Source organism: Centruroides sculpturatus, unplaced genomic scaffold (genome assembly GCF_000671375.1).
Source record: "Centruroides sculpturatus isolate CEXI.00-Female unplaced genomic scaffold, Cexi_2.0 scaffold908, whole genome shotgun sequence".
NCBI classification, from domain to species: domain Eukaryota; kingdom Metazoa; phylum Arthropoda; class Arachnida; order Scorpiones; family Buthidae; genus Centruroides; species Centruroides sculpturatus.
The window spans coordinates 99,950-122,221 of NW_019385435.1; the positions used below are offsets into that span (position 1 = coordinate 99,950).

The following is a 22,272-nucleotide window of genomic DNA, read 5'->3' on the forward strand; positions in this document are numbered from 1 at the left end:
ATCATCTATCTATCTATATAAATAAAAATGTAATGTTCGTTTGTTCCTACCGATTCCTTTGAAATTTTGACACAACGCTGCATTCGAATACGCACGTGTTTTTATATAATATACGTGTTGAAATTCCTCCCACTGAAAGGAGATGGACAGGATTAAGGCTTACAGTAAAAAACTCTGCTTCTATTTATACTATTTTAGATGCGGTGTTTTTGCGTTTTTGATTGCGTTTTAATAGGGTACGTCAACAGAATGTACACTAAGAAGGGATTTTTCGACATTTATAATAGATACATTTTGAGCCACAACAACGCGTGGCGGGGTCTGCTAGTTTATTATAATTAAAAATAAATATTTTAAATTTATAAATATAAATTTTAACAGTCGGGAAAGTTATGCAATTCATTACTAAATCTTTTCTATAATAAATAGAAATAAATTAATATAATATTAATTTAGCTTTATAAAAAATAATAAAATTATCGAATAATATTTAACTTGTATTTATTTAATAACTGATCTAAATTAGTACACATATTTAATCATTTATCAATTTGTACTCTCCTGTTGTTATTATAAAACGTTTATACATTTTAAATCATTTTTTCCAATGAATAAGTTTTAACGTAATGCCCAATATCATTGCACAAATATAACGTTTTCACATTGAATGGAAACCGTAGAGCAGATTTCAATTTATTTTTTTATAGATAAATTAATAAACTATTAACAATATTATTGGGCAATTAAGGATCTCGAAGAGCTTCAGTCTCCATTGAATCTGTTTGCTCAGTATTTTGTCTTATTTTTTTGCTGTTAGTAGACTTCCAATTACAATCACCGCGACCTTTTATTGTAAAAATGTAAACGCTTGTTGTTATCATCCAAAAAAATAATATACCAACCTGAAAGAAAAAAAATGAACTTAAAACTAAATATTTATATATATTTATTTATTTAAATTAAATAATTATCATACTTGTAACCAATATGACCATCCGTGATAATACAGAACTTGAATGTCTACAACTAATAATAAACCATAAGCTGCTGTCAATTGGTGAATCAATTCCGCCATATTGCCGGAAATATAAAGCACTGGAATAGTTGCCGATATAAAACCTAAATTTAAAAACAGAAATTTAATAAAATTGGAAAGTAGATATTCCATTTAAAGTTGTTTATGACAGAATAATTTCATAATTCTTTGGTTTGATGGAAAACGGCAACACAACACAGGTAGTGTGCCAAAGGGAATGCCTCGGGAGACATTCCCCTTGGTATACTACCGTGGCACATGGGCAATGTCTCCAGAACCATCGAGAGTGGAGGAGAGTTGGAAATTTTAGAGGACCGCAATGCATTCTAACCGTATAAATAAATGTTATTTTACTAACAAAAAATAAAATCTTTAAGAATACTTTTTATTAATAAAGAAACATTATATGTATTTATTTTTTAAAAAGTAAATGGCAAAAGAAACCTTCTGAGAGGAATAGGGGCTCACTCTCTACTCCCGGACTCAATACAAGCTTTCGATGATCCTGGATGTCTCTCAAAAAGATTTACTATGAGCCCTATTTAGTTGTTACACACGTGAAGGAAACTCGTAAAACCCCACTTGGCCATTGGTATTTAGGTGTTACACATGCGAAGTATTCCCGGAAAATTCCACGTGGAAGTCCATTGAGGTGTGAATCTGCGACAAGATACAAGTGTTCAATAGTTTTATTCACTCGATCACTGGTGGGTGCTTCATTACAGAGATACAATTAAAAATTTGATGAAGTAAAATGTTTATGAGGAAAGATGTCTTTTAATGAATAAAATTTTATATTTTACGATTGAAATTAAAGAAAAAATATTTAGAAAATAATTATTTTAATCATTTTAAAATTATGTTTACAATTGAACGACAAAGTTTTGATATTTTAATATTAATAAATCATGTTTAGATGAATTTTTCTTATTCTGTAATTTAAATACTTTAACGAGAGAAATACTTTATACGTGAAAAATCTGATGAATAAATCTAATATTTCTTTTAATATAAATATTATAAAATTATTCATATGTAAGCAATTAAGCAAGATTTCTTAACATTGTAAGTGGCAAACATAAAATCGAATAATTTGAGAATTCAAACTCAATTATACAGTAGTATACAGGGCGTTCATAAAACTGTCGAGGTTTCGCATGGTCTGAACACTTACATAAGAGACCTGGAGGTGTGTTTCTCGCGTGTGACGAAAGAGCAGCTGCGAAATTTCCAACCAGACGCACAAAAAAAAGCAGTTTCTCCTCTCAGTCCTCTTCCCAGTTCCCAGGACAAGGTTTTTCTTCGATGGCCCCAAAGTCCCTCGACCTCACCTCGTATGATTTCTTCTTGTGGGGATATGTAAAAGATTGCACGCACGTGTCAACGCTACCTGCCAGCCTGTCTAACAGTAAGTTGAGAAGTAGGATTGTCGCTGCTGTTGAATTCATCACAGCAGAAACATGCTGGCCAGAAATGTGTGTCCTTACGAAGGGTGGGTTTGTTGAGTTGCTCTTTCATTTCATGTAAAGTTTGTTAATGTATACCCTACCTAAGAGAAATAAAACCCCAAAATCTTTTATAAACACTCTACGTATATTTAATGATAAAACACAATTAAGATCTTTATAAAATGTTTTACTCCGTTCGGGTAAGGTTACTATAGTAAAGTAACTTACCACTAGATGGCACTAGAATAGTACTCTAGTATTTCAAATATTTATAAAACAATTTAAATATATTTACGTAAAATAAAAAATAAATTAAAATTGTTTATGTAAAAATTATAATTTGATTAATTAAAAGACATTTAGCACAATTTCTATCATTTTAAGATCATATTTATTCATAAAACATGTGCTGAACTTTGACCCCAGCGAGAGACTTCGTGACGCGACAAGTACCCAATTAAATTGCCAATAATTTTTTTTTTATAAATGACAAAAAATAAGTTGAAAGTAAGTTCTTAACAGTGATAAAATGTGATCAATAAACCTGTCCTACAAAAATTAGTTTTTTGAAATATTGTTTTATTGCACCGAGTAAAAAATCATTTTCTTTAAATTTAAAAATATTTACTTTTACATTTCGATTATTTTATAAAAAAAATAATTTTATTACAATTCTTCTATAAAAGCATACAAAATAACCTCCAAAGAACGGCCATTTTTATGGTCGTTGTTTGGAAGTGGAATAGCCGTGTCATTTCTCCGCAGATTAGAATGCATTTATTAAAAAAAAATATTTAGGCCTATATATATATTTAATAAAATGGTATTTAGATATTAAGACAAATATCCTAACAAACATTTTACATTCCAGTTAAGATAAAAAGGAGTATTTATGAGGAGAAAGGAATTTCTTCGCGTGTCACTAGAGACCCCACAGAGTGCCGCAGATGGCCCTGGGCTTTCACTTACCAATTTATATCTTCATCGAAACAAAGGAATACACGAAACAAAGAATTTTTTTTCTAATATCGAATCAGACGTAATAAAATATTATTTAAAGATAATGATACTTGTAGATATCTTTATTTGTTGATTAAATAACTTAATTACAATTTAAATTGATTTTGATTTAATGATCATTATTTGTAATTATGATGAATGTAACAATAATTTTTTAGTATTTATCAAATTTATTTGTAGTTTTAAATTATCCATTTAAGTCAAGATACATACAAGCTTACGTAGAGGAGGCCAGAAGAGTGATTTTGCTCCTAACCTAAGCATAAAGAAGCCCAAAAATTTATTTATTTTTTAATATAAAAGTGATATAAAATAAAGTTTACTTTAATAAATGGTGGAAAAATTTATTTTATTGTTTGTATTCTTATATTTTTATGACTAGGAGAGGAGAGGAGTGCCATATTTGTGGCTGCTCCGGGTCTCATCTCGTCTCTCTTAAGTCCTATATGTTTGTATAAGTTATATATATATTTATTTATATATAAAACTTTAAAAAATATTTACAGAATTCATTTTTGTATATGCTGAACAGTAACGGTTGACAAAGTAATGACATATTTACTTGAAAGCATTCAAAAATAGATCATTCCTTTGCACTGAAACAAAAATAGTTCCTCCCCAACTTTTACCGATTCTATTTAGTTTAAACGATTTTAAATCTTAATAATTTACTGTAATTGTCATTTAAGTTAAAATTTATTTATTTCTTACCTTGAATATTCATAAGTAAAATATGAAAAAAAGATAGAACTGGCAAACAGTCTCGTTTTTTAAAGGTTGTTACGGATATAATCAGAAGAACTGCTGTAATTGTGGCCATAGCAACACATAGTCCTGCTGTGGCTGTTTTACACATTTTTCCATCTATTTTAAATAAAATATTATATTATTTGCCACGATATACAAGTCTATATTTCTATAATTAATAAATTATAAAGAAACCAAGCATGTAAGGTATAGAAATAGAGCATTTAAACATTCCAAATGATGATTCAAAATCAGAGCTAACGATAAATAAGATGAAGATAAAGAGAGAAAGATCAGGAAGATAAAGAAGAGAGATTTAAATACAATTATTTGCATAAACTGATTATTAATGTGAATTAATTCGTCAAATCCTAACATAAACACCATCATGAGTAAACATAATATATTTTATATAATTATATATTCTTGGATAAATTTACTAAAAGTTACTTTCGATACTTTAAATGAATTAGGATATAACGTGACTTAATTATTGACGTAATGTAATGGTTGGAGTATCTTAAAATTAACAGGGAAGACATGAATGAAAACTAAACTAGAAGTTTGCGTGACTTGATTAATTTCTTATTGATTAACTTGTAATTTTATCTACTTCTAGTAATTCAAATAAACTAAATTCTTTACGGTATTTTAGCAAATATTAAGTAATAAATCAACGCTATTCGGGCCTTAAAAAGGAGGGGAACCACGTATCTCGGTCCCCAAAACTAATGTTTTTTACTATGACTAATAATTTTTGTTTTAAATTTTTTAGAGTTTTAAAGTCATTTTAAAAAATAATATTAATTATAACAGGAAAACTGCTTATATTATTTAATTGAAATTTCTTTGCTTAACATCATATTATTAATTATATAAACAACATGTGTGTAAAACTATTATTATATGGAGCAGGGACAGATTTAGGCTTTATTATATATAAAAAAGGTCCTTTCTCTTCCATGAAATATAATAAATTTAAATGAGTGAGATCATAAGGTTGTACAACTATGTTTGTATCCAGCCCAAATGGAAGATTTCATCAAACATTAATGAATCTCTTCGGGTATGCTTAATCATATTTGACTGATCAACTTGATGCCATACATTCTTTTCCATCAATCAATCAAACGTGATTGATCGAGAAGAAATTCTAAAGCATTAAACTTTTATAGATCAATCCTGAAAATAAAAAAAAAAAACAAAAGAATTTTAAACAAGAATTTGTTCTGTAAGCAAACTAAGCGCTTCGGGGTACAAATTTAAATGCCGTTAATAAAAATAATTGCAAATTTTGTTAGAAAAATTCAAGAAGCTCAAAATTAATAGGCATTTATATCTGACAGATGCGTTAATTTTGCTACTGAAAACAACTTAAAAGAATAAAAATAAAAATTCTCGAATGTTCATGATAGTTGCAATGAGCAAATTTGATTTGGAATTCGAAAGCTGTCAATTGGATTATTATTTAAAAATTTAGAAAATTAAAATATCTCTTCGAAATCATTCGGATTTTTGTAATAAATATTAGAAAATTGACCAAATTTTACTTTCCCGGCTGTTATATATAACAGACAAAAAGTATGGCGATTGGTCAGAAAATGAACCCCAAGATTTTTGCATTTTTGGATTCGGGAGACCTTGAAGCGTCGAGAAATACAATAAATAAATAAATAATAGAAGTTTTCCTGTATGTTCGTGTGTAGGGGCACGGCTTTATTCATCCACTTTGAAGCTTAATAACTCCCGAATCCATTGTTCGAAATTTTGAAGAGAGGTTTGTGTATTAGGGCATTGATGCTAATAAATTTTAGTGGTTCAAGATCGACGGGGTGGTGAGATAGAAAGAAGTCATATATTGAATGGAGTAGGACTTAATAATGAAGATTTTACTCATTATTAGCATTTAAAATTTTTCGTATAAAACTCATCTCTACCCTCAAAATTAAGCTTTTTGCCATTTTATAAAAAATTAATAATATAAAAAGCTTTTTCAAATTAAATTTCATAACAAATGGGGCCAGANCTAAATTAATATTTATTTTCGTTTTTGTATTTTTTTCCTTTGCATTAAGAATGCCTTTTTTAGCAATTCCATTACAGATTCCGTCAGGCGCACATTGAGGCGGCAGGGTGACGAGTCCAATTTAAGGATGAACAGCAGGAAATGTTTTCATTTTTGAATGTTTCTGCCCTAAAGACATTTGAACACTTTATAATCTTACCTGCATGGGTTCGACCTCCAGAATGGCAAGGGGTTACTTCCTTCGGTCATTTGGCCGTCGATAATCGCTTGAGATAATCGATTAGTGCAGACCCGGGATCGAATCCGGATGAACCACTTCAGGAATTTTGCATGATCGGTAATCCCGAATATATAGGTCTTATCTGTCATCACTCGATCGCCATCGTAGTGGGCCTTTCCGAATCCTCCATACATATGGAAAAAGGCCGTAATGTTGAACAACAACGGTCGGATGGCCGAGCGGTTAAGGTGACAGCCTACCGCTCTGGAATCCCGCAATCAACGTGGAAGAGTTGAAAATCCTCGGAATTTTTCGGAGTCCGTCTGGTTAAACGAGATTTTTTCGTCTTTTTTTACGATAGACATAAAAAGAGTGCAAAGACAGTTCTTTTTTATGTCTAGCATAAATCTCGACAAAGTTCTCAAGAAAAGCGGTCATGTGATGCGGACAGGACCTGACATACCCAGAATAGATTGTTTGTGAAAAATTCCTGAAGTTCCCGACCAGGATTCAAATCATGGTGTCCAGAGTTGCAGAATGATGCGTTTACATCCTCGGTTCTTTGGCCTTCATTCTATATCTTAGGTATGATATCGTCATTTTATCCATTTTGGTACAATGCGAAAAGTCTTCTATACATCTTTCTTTAATATTTGATTCAATGTTGTTACTATGAGAGATTACTGTAGCATCCGTATTTCCATGGAGTAAAATACTGTACTTGCTTAAGATTTTTTGTTGTCGTTCAGTATTATGCTTCATATTATGCTTACCAGATAGCGGCGAGAAATTGATATCAGCTTGCCATTCTGAGAAATGTGAATCACAAACATTAGGAATTTTTATGGGCAGTTCGTCCCGGATCTCTGTTTCTCACTGCCTGACTGTCTCTATTTTAGGCATGACTAGTGACAAGTCTACAATAGTGACAGCCAGGTGAACTCATGATGGGCTAGATCCACTATAAAAAAGGCAGCTAAAAAATGATAACCTACCGCTCTGTCCCAAATAGGTCGAGCCTTGTTTCTCACCACATGGTGCCATTGATTACCACGGCCGAACCCATAATGGGCATTGAAAAAAGTGCATCTTAATATCACATGCTAGGAAAATTGAAAAAATTTGCTATTAATTTAACATCAGCCTTATATATTTTAGATTTCAGATGTAACACCAACAACTTGATACTACGTCATCGAATCAAGTACCATGGCGCTGTTAACTAATATCCCCGTGTTTGGATATAATGTAATCGATGTAGCTGCGAAATTATCGGTGGTTTTGAAGTTTTCACACAGCATTACACAATGCCAACATAAAAAGATGTGTGTGCCGCGGATTACTATACGGAACATTCCAATTTTCAACGCGAGTGTTAAGTGTTGAAGTCAACAATTTGACGTCATCAACGACGTTCCAACTCGAGTACGAAGTGCTTAGTTCCCATAATTCCATTCTCAGCAACAAATGTCTTACCAATTACCCACAATTCATTGGAAAGTAGCAGTCAACATATCTGTTGAGTGCTGAGTGTGTTGAGTCAGCGCTGAGTCAGCGTTGAAAATTGGAATGTCCCAATAGACACACAAAGACAGATGACCTATGCATGCACACCTGCAGACACCTACCACCTAAAATTCTCATTTAACTTTTTTAAATACAGGTCAGAATATTTTCGGGTAAAAATAAGTGGAGATTTTTTGCAAATCTCCACATTTTGAAGTCTTCTGAACCAAGAAGTTAAAAAAAGGGAAAAAATTTCGTATGTATATATATATACAGTATAAGTCTATTGTGTTGATGCCTATTTCTTTTAATATTTCAGGATGGGGTAATGACGAAGAAACGAAATTTTGGCATGGCAGCTAGTGTATAAGGGGCATTGATCCTATTAAATTTTGATGATTAAAGGTTGAGAGGATGAGAAGAAAAAGGGGTAATGTGGCATATCTCAAGAGGGTTGGGACTTAACGAAGATTTTACTCGTTGGTATTTGCTATTTTTTATTTTATTTTTATTTTTATGAAACTCATCAAGAACCCTCAAAATTAAGCCTTTTGCCATTTTATAATAATTAATAATACGATATTCTGATTTTAAAAATATTTATAACAGATGACGCCACATACAGTTTTAACGTTTTTGCCGGGAAAGTTACGCAACTCGTTGCTGGCTATTTTTTTTTTTTTTAGTTGTATCATCGATAAATATCATTTCAGATTTATAGGAAAGTATGTAGCGTAGGAAGCTCATTTCTCATATAAAGAAATTCGTGCCATGGACACGGAACCTGTTAAGATAGATAGGGCTTTGTCAGTAAACTCATACGTTCTTATCCTAAACTCATAAATTCTTCCTTAGTAAATTCTAAAATACATTTTATTTCTGGCACAAGTCTTTGAACTTATATAATGTGTTAAGTTTACATAAGTTAGATTTACATAGATCCACTTATAGAAAACTCATTATGTGTGAACGGTTTATATTACAAAATGGAATTGACTCTCTCGCTTTAGGACATTATAAAGCCTGCGAAATGTCAAATATGTAGATAAAATTTTCGAAGTAGAATTACAAAATTTCCAACGATGTATGAAAAAATACTTTAATCAAAATTTAATTCGGTTTAGTTTGGAATCTTTCATATAAACAAGGTTTGGAAATACATTTATTTTTTATAAAAATGCACCTTTAAATTTCATTTATTTTTTCTTCTTTGTTTTCTAGATTAAAGATAAAACGGAGATAAGGAAAATATATGAGGAGCTTCTGAGTCATATTTTATTCTTTTTAAAATTCAGGAACAATTCAATTTCTCATTCACTTTCTGCTAGTATCGTTTACAGTATTTTTTTCTGCCCTGTAACAAAATTAAAAATTATTTATTTTGTAATTAAGTTTAGGATCGTGACTAAAGAATTATCGTCGTTAACGTTAAGGAACAAGGCCTTTCGGGAGTTAAGAGGCCCGAGCCGCTTATCTACACGAGGTCTCCAAGATAAGGGCCTCAAACACAGGAAAACAGTTAAAAATATAAAAGAGACTAAGTCGTCTTCACACTTCCGTTATGTCCAATCATCAGGAATGTGAAGTATACACTTCAAATTAACCTACCGTCAGTCATTTTAATTGAGAGTAAAACAGTGTTTAAGGGCCTACCAAATGGTCCTACTAACCCTTCATCACGAGGATCCTCCTCACTGATGAGGATTATTTATTGTGACATCGTCACAAAGCAATTTTAATCATATTTTTCATTTATTTAATTTAAAATATCTCAAACTAGTAGTGTCTTGCCCCTGTACATCATACTTTTCCTTTAACAATAGAGTCGTGCCTGTCTGACTCCTTTGGAGGGAAAATTTTTGAATTTAAATAACGTAACTTCCGATTTGTATCGGAAGTTCGCAATAATATAATCGTGGCCTCCTGCTAGGGCCCTATGGTTTTCATTTCTGGTCTTGTCTTTCATCTTTCTAACTCCGTTCTCGAGATTAAGGAAAGACAGACAGACGGACGAACCACACTGGGAATTTACAGATGTACAGTTTTTTTTTTTTCAAATTGCAGCCCTATTAAGAAGTGTTCTATCGAAAAATAATAAAAATTGGGTTATTTAATTAATTATAAAATAATTTAAAAATAAATATTATTTTATCAATGTTACTATAGATGGCAGCAAGTATATTACGGAAATTTTCAATATAAATTATCATAAATTTTAGAGGAAAAAAAATCGATACGATGTATCATTGATTTTTATGTAAGATTTTCACGTTTAAAAAAATTAAACCAGATGCGTTATAAGTTTTATCGATTCTTGCGGATTCTTCTTCTTTAATTCTCCTTTATTCTTTTAATTTTTCAAAATAAATTAATATATTATAGAATTTTCTATTGAAATCGTTAAAAATCAATTTGCGATATCTTCAGTAATCATTGATTTAAAGAATTTCAAAACACGCCATAAACTTGTTTTAATCGATAATTAATCAAGGCATTATGAATTAGTTTTTGATGATTTTGATAATTGTTTTAGACGATTATATAATTTATAACGTAAAAAAATAATTTAATAACTTAAATTAATTAATCTTTCGAATTCTTAAACAAAACACGGAGCTTAAAATTTACATTTTTCACGAGTTGTAAATCTGATTTCATTAGCTTAATTGTATTTAAATTACATTTTAAAACAAAATTTTAAGATATTGTAAACTCCAGTCGATTATATTTCTGTTCGTTATTGATAAAATTTTTAATTAACCTATATTTAGAAATTAAGTCGATTATGAAATCGAAGAACGTGAGTTCGGATCCCCCTTCGGGTTTTCGGCTCTTTTTTCGTTTTTTTAACTTTCCCGGCTGTTTTATAGCCTATACAACAGAGGGAAAGTATGGTGATCGGTCAGAAAGTGACCCCCCCTCTCCTCCAAAGTTCTACATTTTTGAATTCGGGGACCACGAAACATCGAGAAATGAAAAACGGGTATGGGTTTTTCTATGTGGGGGCTGGATTTTGTTCGTCCACTTTGAAGCTTAATAACTGCTGTACGTTTTGTCGAAAATTTTTGAAATTTGGTTGGGAGGTTTGTGCTTTAGAGGGATCGATTCTATTATATTTTGATGGTTATAGGTCGACAGGGTGGGGCGATAGAGGTGATCACGTGTCGTATCTCGAGTGAGGTCGGATTTACGATTTTACTCATTATTAGCTTTATACATTTTATAAAACTCGTCCCTATCCTGAAAATTAAGCCTCTTTTTTGCCANGTAAGTTGAGAAGTAGGATTGTCGCTGCTGTTGAATTCATCACAGCAGAAACATGCTGGCCAGAAATGTGTGTCCTTACGAAGGGTGGGTTTGTTGAGTTGCTCTTTCATTTCATGTAAAGTTTGTTAATGTATACCCTACCTAAGAGAAATAAAACCCCAAAATCTTTTATAAACACTCTACGTATATTTAATGATAAAACACAATTAAGATCTTTATAAAATGTTTTACTCCGTTCGGGTAAGGTTACTATAGTAAAGTAACTTACCACTAGATGGCACTAGAATAGTACTCTAGTATTTCAAATATTTATAAAACAATTTAAATATATTTACGTAAAATAAAAAATAAATTAAAATTGTTTATGTAAAAATTATAATTTGATTAATTAAAAGACATTTAGCACAATTTCTATCATTTTAAGATCATATTTATTCATAAAACATGTGCTGAACTTTGACCCCAGCGAGAGACTTCGTGACGCGACAAGTACCCAATTAAATTGCCAATAATTTTTTTTTTATAAATGACAAAAAATAAGTTGAAAGTAAGTTCTTAACAGTGATAAAATGTGATCAATAAACCTGTCCTACAAAAATTAGTTTTTTGAAATATTGTTTTATTGCACCGAGTAAAAAATCATTTTCTTTAAATTTAAAAATATTTACTTTTACATTTCGATTATTTTATAAAAAAAATAATTTTATTACAATTCTTCTATAAAAGCATACAAAATAACCTCCAAAGAACGGCCATTTTTATGGTCGTTGTTTGGAAGTGGAATAGCCGTGTCATTTCTCCGCAGATTAGAATGCATTTATTAAAAAAAAATATTTAGGCCTATATATATATTTAATAAAATGGTATTTAGATATTAAGACAAATATCCTAACAAACATTTTACATTCCAGTTAAGATAAAAAGGAGTATTTATGAGGAGAAAGGAATTTCTTCGCGTGTCACTAGAGACCCCACAGAGTGCCGCAGATGGCCCTGGGCTTTCACTTACCAATTTATATCTTCATCGAAACAAAGGAATACACGAAACAAAGAATTTTTTTTCTAATATCGAATCAGACGTAATAAAATATTATTTAAAGATAATGATACTTGTAGATATCTTTATTTGTTGATTAAATAACTTAATTACAATTTAAATTGATTTTGATTTAATGATCATTATTTGTAATTATGATGAATGTAACAATAATTTTTTAGTATTTATCAAATTTATTTGTAGTTTTAAATTATCCATTTAAGTCAAGATACATACAAGCTTACGTAGAGGAGGCCAGAAGAGTGATTTTGCTCCTAACCTAAGCATAAAGAAGCCCAAAAATTTATTTATTTTTTAATATAAAAGTGATATAAAATAAAGTTTACTTTAATAAATGGTGGAAAAATTTATTTTATTGTTTGTATTCTTATATTTTTATGACTAGGAGAGGAGAGGAGTGCCATATTTGTGGCTGCTCCGGGTCTCATCTCGTCTCTCTTAAGTCCTATATGTTTGTATAAGTTATATATATATTTATTTATATATAAAACTTTAAAAAATATTTACAGAATTCATTTTTGTATATGCTGAACAGTAACGGTTGACAAAGTAATGACATATTTACTTGAAAGCATTCAAAAATAGATCATTCCTTTGCACTGAAACAAAAATAGTTCCTCCCCAACTTTTACCGATTCTATTTAGTTTAAACGATTTTAAATCTTAATAATTTACTGTAATTGTCATTTAAGTTAAAATTTATTTATTTCTTACCTTGAATATTCATAAGTAAAATATGAAAAAAAGATAGAACTGGCAAACAGTCTCGTTTTTTAAAGGTTGTTACGGATATAATCAGAAGAACTGCTGTAATTGTGGCCATAGCAACACATAGTCCTGCTGTGGCTGTTTTACACATTTTTCCATCTATTTTAAATAAAATATTATATTATTTGCCACGATATACAAGTCTATATTTCTATAATTAATAAATTATAAAGAAACCAAGCATGTAAGGTATAGAAATAGAGCATTTAAACATTCCAAATGATGATTCAAAATCAGAGCTAACGATAAATAAGATGAAGATAAAGAGAGAAAGATCAAGAAGATAAAGAAGAGAGATTTAAATACAATTATTTGCATAAACTGATTATTAATGTGAATTAATTCGTCAAATCCTAACATAAACACCATCATGAGTAAACATAATATATTTTATATAATTATATATTCTTGGATAAATTTACTAAAAGTTACTTTCGATACTTTAAATGAATTAGGATATAACGTGACTTAATTATTGACGTAATGTAATGGTTGGAGTATCTTAAAATTAACAGGGAAGACATGAATGAAAACTAAACTAGAAGTTTGCGTGACTTGATTAATTTCTTATTGATTAACTTGTAATTTTATCTACTTCTAGTAATTCAAATAAACTAAATTCTTTACGGTATTTTAGCAAATATTAAGTAATAAATCAACGCTATTCGGGCCTTAAAAAGGAGGGGAACCACGTATCTCGGTCCCCAAAACTAATGTTTTTTACTATGACTAATAATTTTTGTTTTAAATTTTTTAGAGTTTTAAAGTCATTTTAAAAAATAATATTAATTATAACAGGAAAACTGCTTATATTATTTAATTGAAATTTCTTTGCTTAACATCATATTATTAATTATATAAACAACATGTGTGTAAAACTATTATTATATGGAGCAGGGACAGATTTAGGCTTTATTATATATAAAAAAGGTCCTTTCTCTTCCATGAAATATAATAAATTTAAATGAGTGAGATCATAAGGTTGTACAACTATGTTTGTATCCAGTCCAAATGGAAGATTTCATCAAACATTAATGAATCTCTTCGGGTATGCTTAATCATATTTGACTGATCAACTTGATGCCATACATTCTTTTCCATCAATCAATCAAACGTGATTGATCGAGAAGAAATTCTAAAGCATTAAACTTTTATAGATCAATTCTGAAAAAAAAAAAAAACAAAAGAATTTTAAACAAGAATTTGTTCTGTAAGCAAACTAAGCGCTTCGGGGTACAAATTTAAATGCCGTTAATAAAAATAATTGCAAATTTTGTTAGAAAAATTCAAGAAGCTCAAAATTAATAGGCATTTATATCTGACAGATGCGTTAATTTTGCTACTGAAAACAACTTAAAAGAATAAAAATAAAAATTCTCGAATGTTCATGATAGTTGCAATGAGCAAATTTGATTTGGAATTCGAAAGCTGTCAATTGGATTATTATTTAAAAATTTAGAAAATTAAAATATCTCTTCGAAATCATTCGGATTTTTGTAATAAATATTAGAAAATTGACCAAATTTTACTTTCCCGGCTGTTATATATAACAGACAAAAAGTATGGCGATTGGTCAGAAAATGAACCCCAAGATTTTTGCATTTTTGGATTCGGGAGACCTTGAAGCGTCGAGAAATACAATAAATAAATAAATAATAGAAGTTTTCCTGTATGTTCGTGTGTAGGGGCACGGCTTTATTCATCCACTTTGAAGCTTAATAACTCCCGAATCCATTGTTCGAAATTTTGAAGAGAGGTTTGTGTATTAGGGCATTGATGCTAATAAATTTTAGTGGTTCAAGATCGACGGGGTGGTGAGATAGAAAGAAGTCATATATTGAATGGAGTAGGACTTAATAATGAAGATTTTACTCATTATTAGCATTTAAAATTTTTCGTATAAAACTCATCTCTACCCTCAAAATTAAGCTTTTTGCCATTTTATAAAAAATTAATAATATAAAAAGCTTTTTCAAATTAAATTTCATAACAAATGGGGCCAGACACAATTTTAAATTCTTTGCCGGGAAAGTTACGCAACTCGCTGCTGAATTTTTTTCTATTGCTTAGAAAGCTTTATTTTGATATTATGGTTCAATCCTCGAGTTTCCAAGTGAATGATTGTAATGACAAAAAGAAAACTTTGAAGCAAGAGCAATCATCGAAGGAAGCAAAAATATCAGAAGAAAGCAGAGAAAAAAAAAAAAAGAAGAATTAGAAGAATTTTTCATTACATATTAAAATATTTACCACCATCATGCTTTCTGTTGCTTCGAAATTTTTATTTGCAATTATGATTTAATTACTCATTCGGCAGGTAAATGAGTAAATTATAATGACGACCCATTAAATACTCATAATATTAAGAGTACCTTTTCTTTGAATTCAATAAAATCTTACTTAATATCTTTTCTAGATATAATAATTAAATATATAGAAAGTAGATACTTACAGCTGTATCCACGAGCTGCAGTGAAATCATCGAAATTCGACAAACATCTATCAACAGTCAGTCGCGTGCCATTAATATGCTTTCCTTTTCCATAAACGGTAACGCAACGTGACCAAAGACCAGCGTGACCTTTTGATACTAATTGACCTAAAACATTAAAATATCATTTTTAAAGATATATTTCATATTCTTTAAATAAAAAATTCATATGTTGGCCATTAATTTTATCTATCTTTCTTATAAAAATGTGGAAAATCTATTTAAAATTTTATTATTTTTTTCAAAATAATGTAATCAATGAATGGCTCAAGCTAGGATTTTACAGATTTTTACTTTTTCTCTTTATAAAAAAATTAATATTTTAAATAAACAAATAAAATAAAAGACATTACAATGTAAGCGCCATATTCATGGAAGCTATTCTCTGCAAAAATACGTTGAATGCTGTTCAGAGCTCTTGGGAATACTAAATCGAGTCTGGGTGAGCCCAACTCCGTGAATTTTTCACGGATATGTCGGCCCTATTTCGTTGTGAGCTTGCCCATTAAGGAATAGGTGATGCAATTCATGTTGACCCGTTTTGGACCAAGCCCATAATTGTGACAATAAGAATTGCACAAGAAGTTTAAAAATCGTTTAATTGTGTATAGTTTTGCGAATATGAAAAATAGTGACAAATACCCAACCATGAATACGTAAAATGCCATGAATATGGAACTTCTACAGTATTTACTATTGATTAATTAATTTTATTGAAGATTAATTTAACAGTATTATTATATTATATAGATTTTATGCATGACAGAAAATTGTGTTGGTTTTCTTAGGTTTGCATTTTATTTCAAGTCATTATCTTAAGTTATCTATCATCAGTTGGATTAGAAAGATATGCCATGGCCGTGTTGGTCTTTCTAGAGATTAACCAATAGGGCCATGGTATATCTTTGCTGTTCTACAGAAGAATCAAGCCAGCCATTTTACTTGTTGCCCATGGCTATACATTTTCCATATGTTTTGCTCTTGGTTTCGCTATACGTCTGCTGTCAATGTTACCGTATATTTTCGTACAAACACTAAATAATTAAAATGAAATTTGATTATCTAAACGTGCATTCGTTTAGCAGAATGTTTTTATATTCTTACATCAATTTGACGTCATTTTCGCGTAATGAAAACATTGTAAATTATGCGTCACTTTAACGCAAAAATGGAAATTTTTCTGAAAAAAAAAAGTATTTTTAATTTATTGTCAATGAGATTCTATTCGGAAGCGAAGATTTTTATTATTTATATGATTGATGTATATATGGCCAAACCTCTGAACAACGGCCACTGACGGAAACTAAAAACTGGCCGTTGTTTGGAGGTTATTTTGTATGCATAATCGTTCCAGGAAAAACTTTTCCTGAAAAAAATGGTCTCTGTTTACAGATAGCCACTGTTGGGAGGTGGCCGTTATTGGAGGTTAGACTGTATTTAGCATGTTGTTAGGCTGTTTCCTATATATTTTTTTAAATATAAGTTACTCTATCAGGATTTTTTATAAAAAAATTTATAAATTATGATATTTTATTACTATTTTTTTATTAGAGAATAGAAAATAATAAAAATTTAATTTTAAAATAGAATTTAAGACGTGATAATTAAAATTTACTTGCAGTTTTCTTTAATTGCATTGATTTTAGATAATAAAAGTCACCCCCGCAACGTTAAATAGTAGAACATTTTTAAATAAAAGATATAATGTTTAATGATGCAGGTGCGGATTATCTATTAACTAGTTACCACCAACGTGCAAGAATGTCTACAATTTTTTAATTATAGTAAATTCTGAATAAAACAGAACCTGGATAGAACCTGCCTAAACGAAAATAATCCGATACGGAGCGATTCCGGTTTACACAGGTTTTATTAGAAACCTGCTTAAATCGGAAACGCTCCGTAAGTTTTCGTTCTATTTCTGTTCCGTTTTAGACAGGTTTTACTGTATAATAAATATACTAAGTTTAAATGTAGATTATAATTTATGATAAAACATAATTTTTATAAATTATAGTTTAAAAATAAAAATTTATAATTTATTCTATAAATAACTTTTAAATATCACTTTATGCATAATTTTTTTTAGCATTTTATTGCTTTTAAATATAGATTAATTGCCAAAAAATATTTTATGTAAGAATATTTGAGTATAAAGTTACTAAATTTTTATAAAGATAGTCCAACTTTTTGACAATAAAACTTTAATTAAATAATATTTATTTTACAAATTTAATTTATAATAATATTATAAATAGNGGTAAATCTTTTCTATAATAAATAGAAATAAATTAATATAATATTAATTTAGCTTTATAAAAAATAATAAAATTATCGAATAATATTTAACTTGTATTTATTTAATAACTGATCTAAATTAGTACACATATTTAATCATTTATCAATTTGTACTCTCCTGTTGTTATTATAAAACGTTTATACATTTTAAATCATTTTTTCCAATGAATAAGTTTTAACGTAATGCCCAATATCATTGCACAAATATAACGTTTTCACATTGAATGGAAACCGTAGAGCAGATTTCAACTTATTTTTTTATAGATAAATTAATAAACTATTAACAATATTATTGGGCAATTAAGGATCTCGAAGAGCTTCAGTCTCCATTGAATCTGTTTGCTCAGTATTTTGTCTTATTTTTTTGCTGTTAGTAGACTTCCAATTACAATCACCGCGACCTTTTATTGTAAAAATGTAAACGCTTGTTGTTATCATCCACAAAAATAATATACCAACCTGAAAGAAAAAAAAATGAACTTAAAATTAAATATTTATATATATTTATTTATTTAAATTAAATAATTATCATACTTGTAACCAATATGACCATCCGTGATAATACAGAACTTGAATGTCTACAACTAATAATAAACCATAAGCTGCTGTCAATTGGTGAATCAATTCCGCCATATTGCCGGAAATATAAAGCACTGGAATAGTTGCCGATATAAAACCTAAATTTAAAAACAGAAATTTAATAAAATTGGAAAGTAGATATTCCATTTAAAGTTGTTTATGACAGAATAATTTCATAATTCTTTGGTTTGATGGAAAACGGCAACACAACACAGGTAGTGTGCCAAAGGGAATGCCTCGGGAGACATTCCCCTTGGTATACTACCGTGGCACATGGGCAATGTCTCCAGAACCATCGAGAGTGGAGGAGAGTTGGAAATTTTAGAGGACCGCAATGCATTCTAACCGTATAAATNACAACGAAGCAAACACACAGACTGAGACCAATGAACAGAAGTGAATAAAAAATGGCACTGCAAAGTAATGTAACGTTGTATGGTGAGTTTTTGTTCATATCATGGAGCAAAAATATGTTCGATTTTCACGTTGGATCCTGAAAATTTCGTATGCTGGGACGTTCGTATCCTGAGGTACCACTGTATATAATAATAGCTAGATCTCATCATCTCTCCAAATATCTTTTTTATTTCTGTTGATAGCACGACACTTGTTCTGTAGCCATCTTGTTTCTTCTCAACCTTTTGGATTATGGGAACTCTCTTATGACTGGATCTAGTTTCAAAAACTATCTTGGGTTGATCTTGATTGAAACAGTCGAGAGAGATCGCACCATGGCACATTTCCTGATCTTATTACAATCTAGATTGAAATGCTCAGTGCAAACAGGGCATAAGAGTCTTTGAAAAGATCTCTTAGAATATATGATCATCTAAAATGGGCATATCAATTTCAAGGATGCTGAATGCCTATATAATGCCTCAAAGTCATATTACTAGGTTGTGTAGTGTTTAGGAGGGACTTTAACCAGAGAGAATATGGTTGGACCTTTGTGTACTACACTGTTGTTGTTATTTTAGGTATTTTGATATGTGATATCTGTTTTTTCCATGTGTACTTTAGAAGCAATCTTAGTTGTTATTAATGGATTCAAAATAATGTAATATTTTTCCAACTTTTTTCTTATTTTCAAATGACTCATTATTTTTCTATTCTACGTAACATGTATTTCAAAATCTAAGTAATGTTACATTTTCAAATTTTTGTGATATGAATCATTATGTTTAAACTTTTGGAATGTGTTTTTTTTTTTGTTTACAGTTTTAAGTGAAATTATTCTTTGTATGGTTGTCTGATAATAAATGTTAAAGATGTCTGAAAACATTAACATGCAAACAATAAATTTGCTGGAAAAAGGTGTAACATGATTTAAATGTGCATAAAAAAAAATTAATTAAACAGTGATGATGGCACATGAGTAATAAAACATTTATTTGCAATACAGTCATACCCCGAACTTACGCGATAGGTGGGACCGAGCNTAATGCAACATGACAGAAGAATAACTAAATTAAAAATTAAAACTTTAAATATTTTAATTTAAAATAGATAAATAAATAATGAACTTACCATCAGACGAGGGCTTCGTTGTAAATCGTCCCACTGTTTGAGTCCAATTGAATTTTAAATCCCAAGTAGTCCAGTAAGTAGTAGTCAAAGTTAAGAGTTGCAGAAGGAAGAGCAAGCATTGAAAAAGGAGAAAGAGAATCAGCATCACCTTCATATCAAATGTGTAGAAGGAGTCACAGGCTTTAAAACAAGTGAGTTTGCATCTGTTGGGATGCTCGACCTATGCACCAAGAGCGTCTAACCTCAGGGCTTGTGTGCGAGTCGTCTAGGCCAAGGTTAGACACCGCAAACTGCGATTTAATTGCATCAGAGAAAGACGTTCTTAAAGAAAAAAAAAAGAAAAAATAAAATAGAAAAAAAGGACCAGTCACCAAAATTGGCCAATAAGAAGGTGCTCGAGTGTNAACGGATCATTATTATTTTATTACATATTTATATCGTTCTTTGTACACATTAATTTACAAAAGACTTTCACCATTTTACCACACATTAAAAGTGATAGAATAGTCTCCATACAAAAATCAATGATGACAGGACTCATAATTATATTCTTATAATATGATAGTTTAAAAAATTGTAACAATTATACATTTTTCATAACTTTAAATCTATTAAATCTTTTCTGACTGTAATAACATTGTTTTGCTCTAGTTTTAAATCAGTTAAACAAACAAAAAACACAATTTGAAATCCTGCAGTTTACATCAGTCAATACAAACCACAAATTTTTTTAATCGTTATAAAAATATATATATAACATTAAAAATTGAATATATCTATAATTGTCTTTAAACATTTGAAAATATTCAACTCATAAGAAATAAGTGTAATTATTTCTATTAATACCACACATATTCTTTTAATTTTATTTTAAAAAGAAACATATGGCAGTATTAATAGAAATAAACTAATTCAAACATTTTTTAATTATTATTAAAATATCCACACAGTCAATTTTGACTGACAAACTGCAGGTTTACCAATAATTTTATTAAAAATTTAAAATATTTTAAGTTAAAAATATTTAATTTAATCAGTTAATTTACTAATAAAAATATCATTATATATAATACATAAAGAACACAATTTTATCATATTTTATATGGTAAAAACATTTTATAATTAGTTTCTTAGAATATAAATATCACTTTTTTCAAATTTTAAATCATATAATTATAAAAATACAACTTTATCATGATACTGTATATAAATATAAGGTAATAATGATAAAAATATAACGATAAATTGATAGAAATCATTCTAAATCTCCAATTAATTACCGGATGATGATGATAAATTTAGAAGCTAGCATGACACCAATGAAACTGATCAATAACTATTAATAATCAACTCCATTTCATTATTTCAGCTCTATTTACCATTTATAGGCTTTTAACAACAAATATGAAATGAAAACATATTAATTTCAATAAAGAAACTTTCTAACCGCTCAGCATTAAAAATAAATCAAAAGCATCTTGAATGCACGTTTGATCATTTCCATCAATGACAAAGACACAATGAAATAGAAATTTTTAAAAAATTCTCTACGTCGTGTTAATCGATTAAGATCAACGAAATTAAGATATTCGTTATAAAAGCTATTTTAATTTGTTATAAAAAAATTTTTACTTACTGAATCGAATTTTCTTTACGAACAAAGAAAATTTCAGGCTACAAGATGGCGAACGGCGTGAAAAAAGAGATCACTCGTAAAGAGAATGGCGTATCGCGCTCCCTAGCGAATGATTTTTGTAAAATGTTTTATTCGTATTATTAAAATTCTATTTAGAAATTTGATACTTAAGTTGTTATTTTTGTATATTTATTAATAATTTTTAGCCTTGAGATGTAATTTTTATTTAATTAAAATTTTCAGCTTTGAAATATATGAAATGATAAATAAAATCGTAGTAATATCTATTACTACGATTTTATATATCATTTCATTATCATAATAATATTAATTAAAAAGCGTAAATATTTCTGTTTGTAAATTCAGAAATAGCAATATAAATAAACTAAATTAATATTTATTTTCGTTTTTGTATTTTTTTCCTTTGCATTAAGAATGCCTTTTTTAGCAATTCCATTACAGATTCCGTCAGGCGCACATTGGGGCGGCAGGGTGACGAGTCCAATTTAAGGATGAACAGCAGGAAATGTTTTCATTTTTGAATGTTTCTGCCCTAAAGACATTTGAACACTTTATAATCTTACCTGCATGGGTTCGACCTCCAGAATGGCAAGGGGTTACTTCCTTCGGTCATTTGGCCGTCGAT

General features: G+C 29.5%; 2 protein-coding genes across 2 annotated transcripts in view; both read right to left on the reverse strand.

The window, feature by feature from the left end:
• The window catches only part of LOC111638955 (serine/arginine-rich splicing factor 3-like), a 58,206-nt gene extending 36,472 nt beyond the window's left edge, over positions 1-21,734 (reverse strand). The window contains exon 1 of the mRNA XM_023384733.1: positions 21,627-21,734. The gene's annotated coding sequence lies outside the window, so the exon portion shown is untranslated. The remainder of the gene's footprint in view (positions 1-21,626) is intronic.
• LOC111638959 lies at positions 720-20,303 on the reverse strand. The gene is made up of 6 exons (XM_023384738.1): positions 19,991-20,303; positions 15,548-15,694; positions 13,042-13,194; positions 4,216-4,368; positions 977-1,119; positions 720-902 (listed from the first exon to the last, which is right to left on the reverse strand). The coding sequence occupies exons 1-6, from the start codon at positions 20,142-20,144 to the stop codon at positions 744-746; spliced, it is 909 nt and encodes a 302-aa protein (XP_023240506.1). The 5' UTR covers positions 20,145-20,303; the 3' UTR covers positions 720-743.
• Positions 21,735-22,272: the final 538 nt, after the last annotated feature.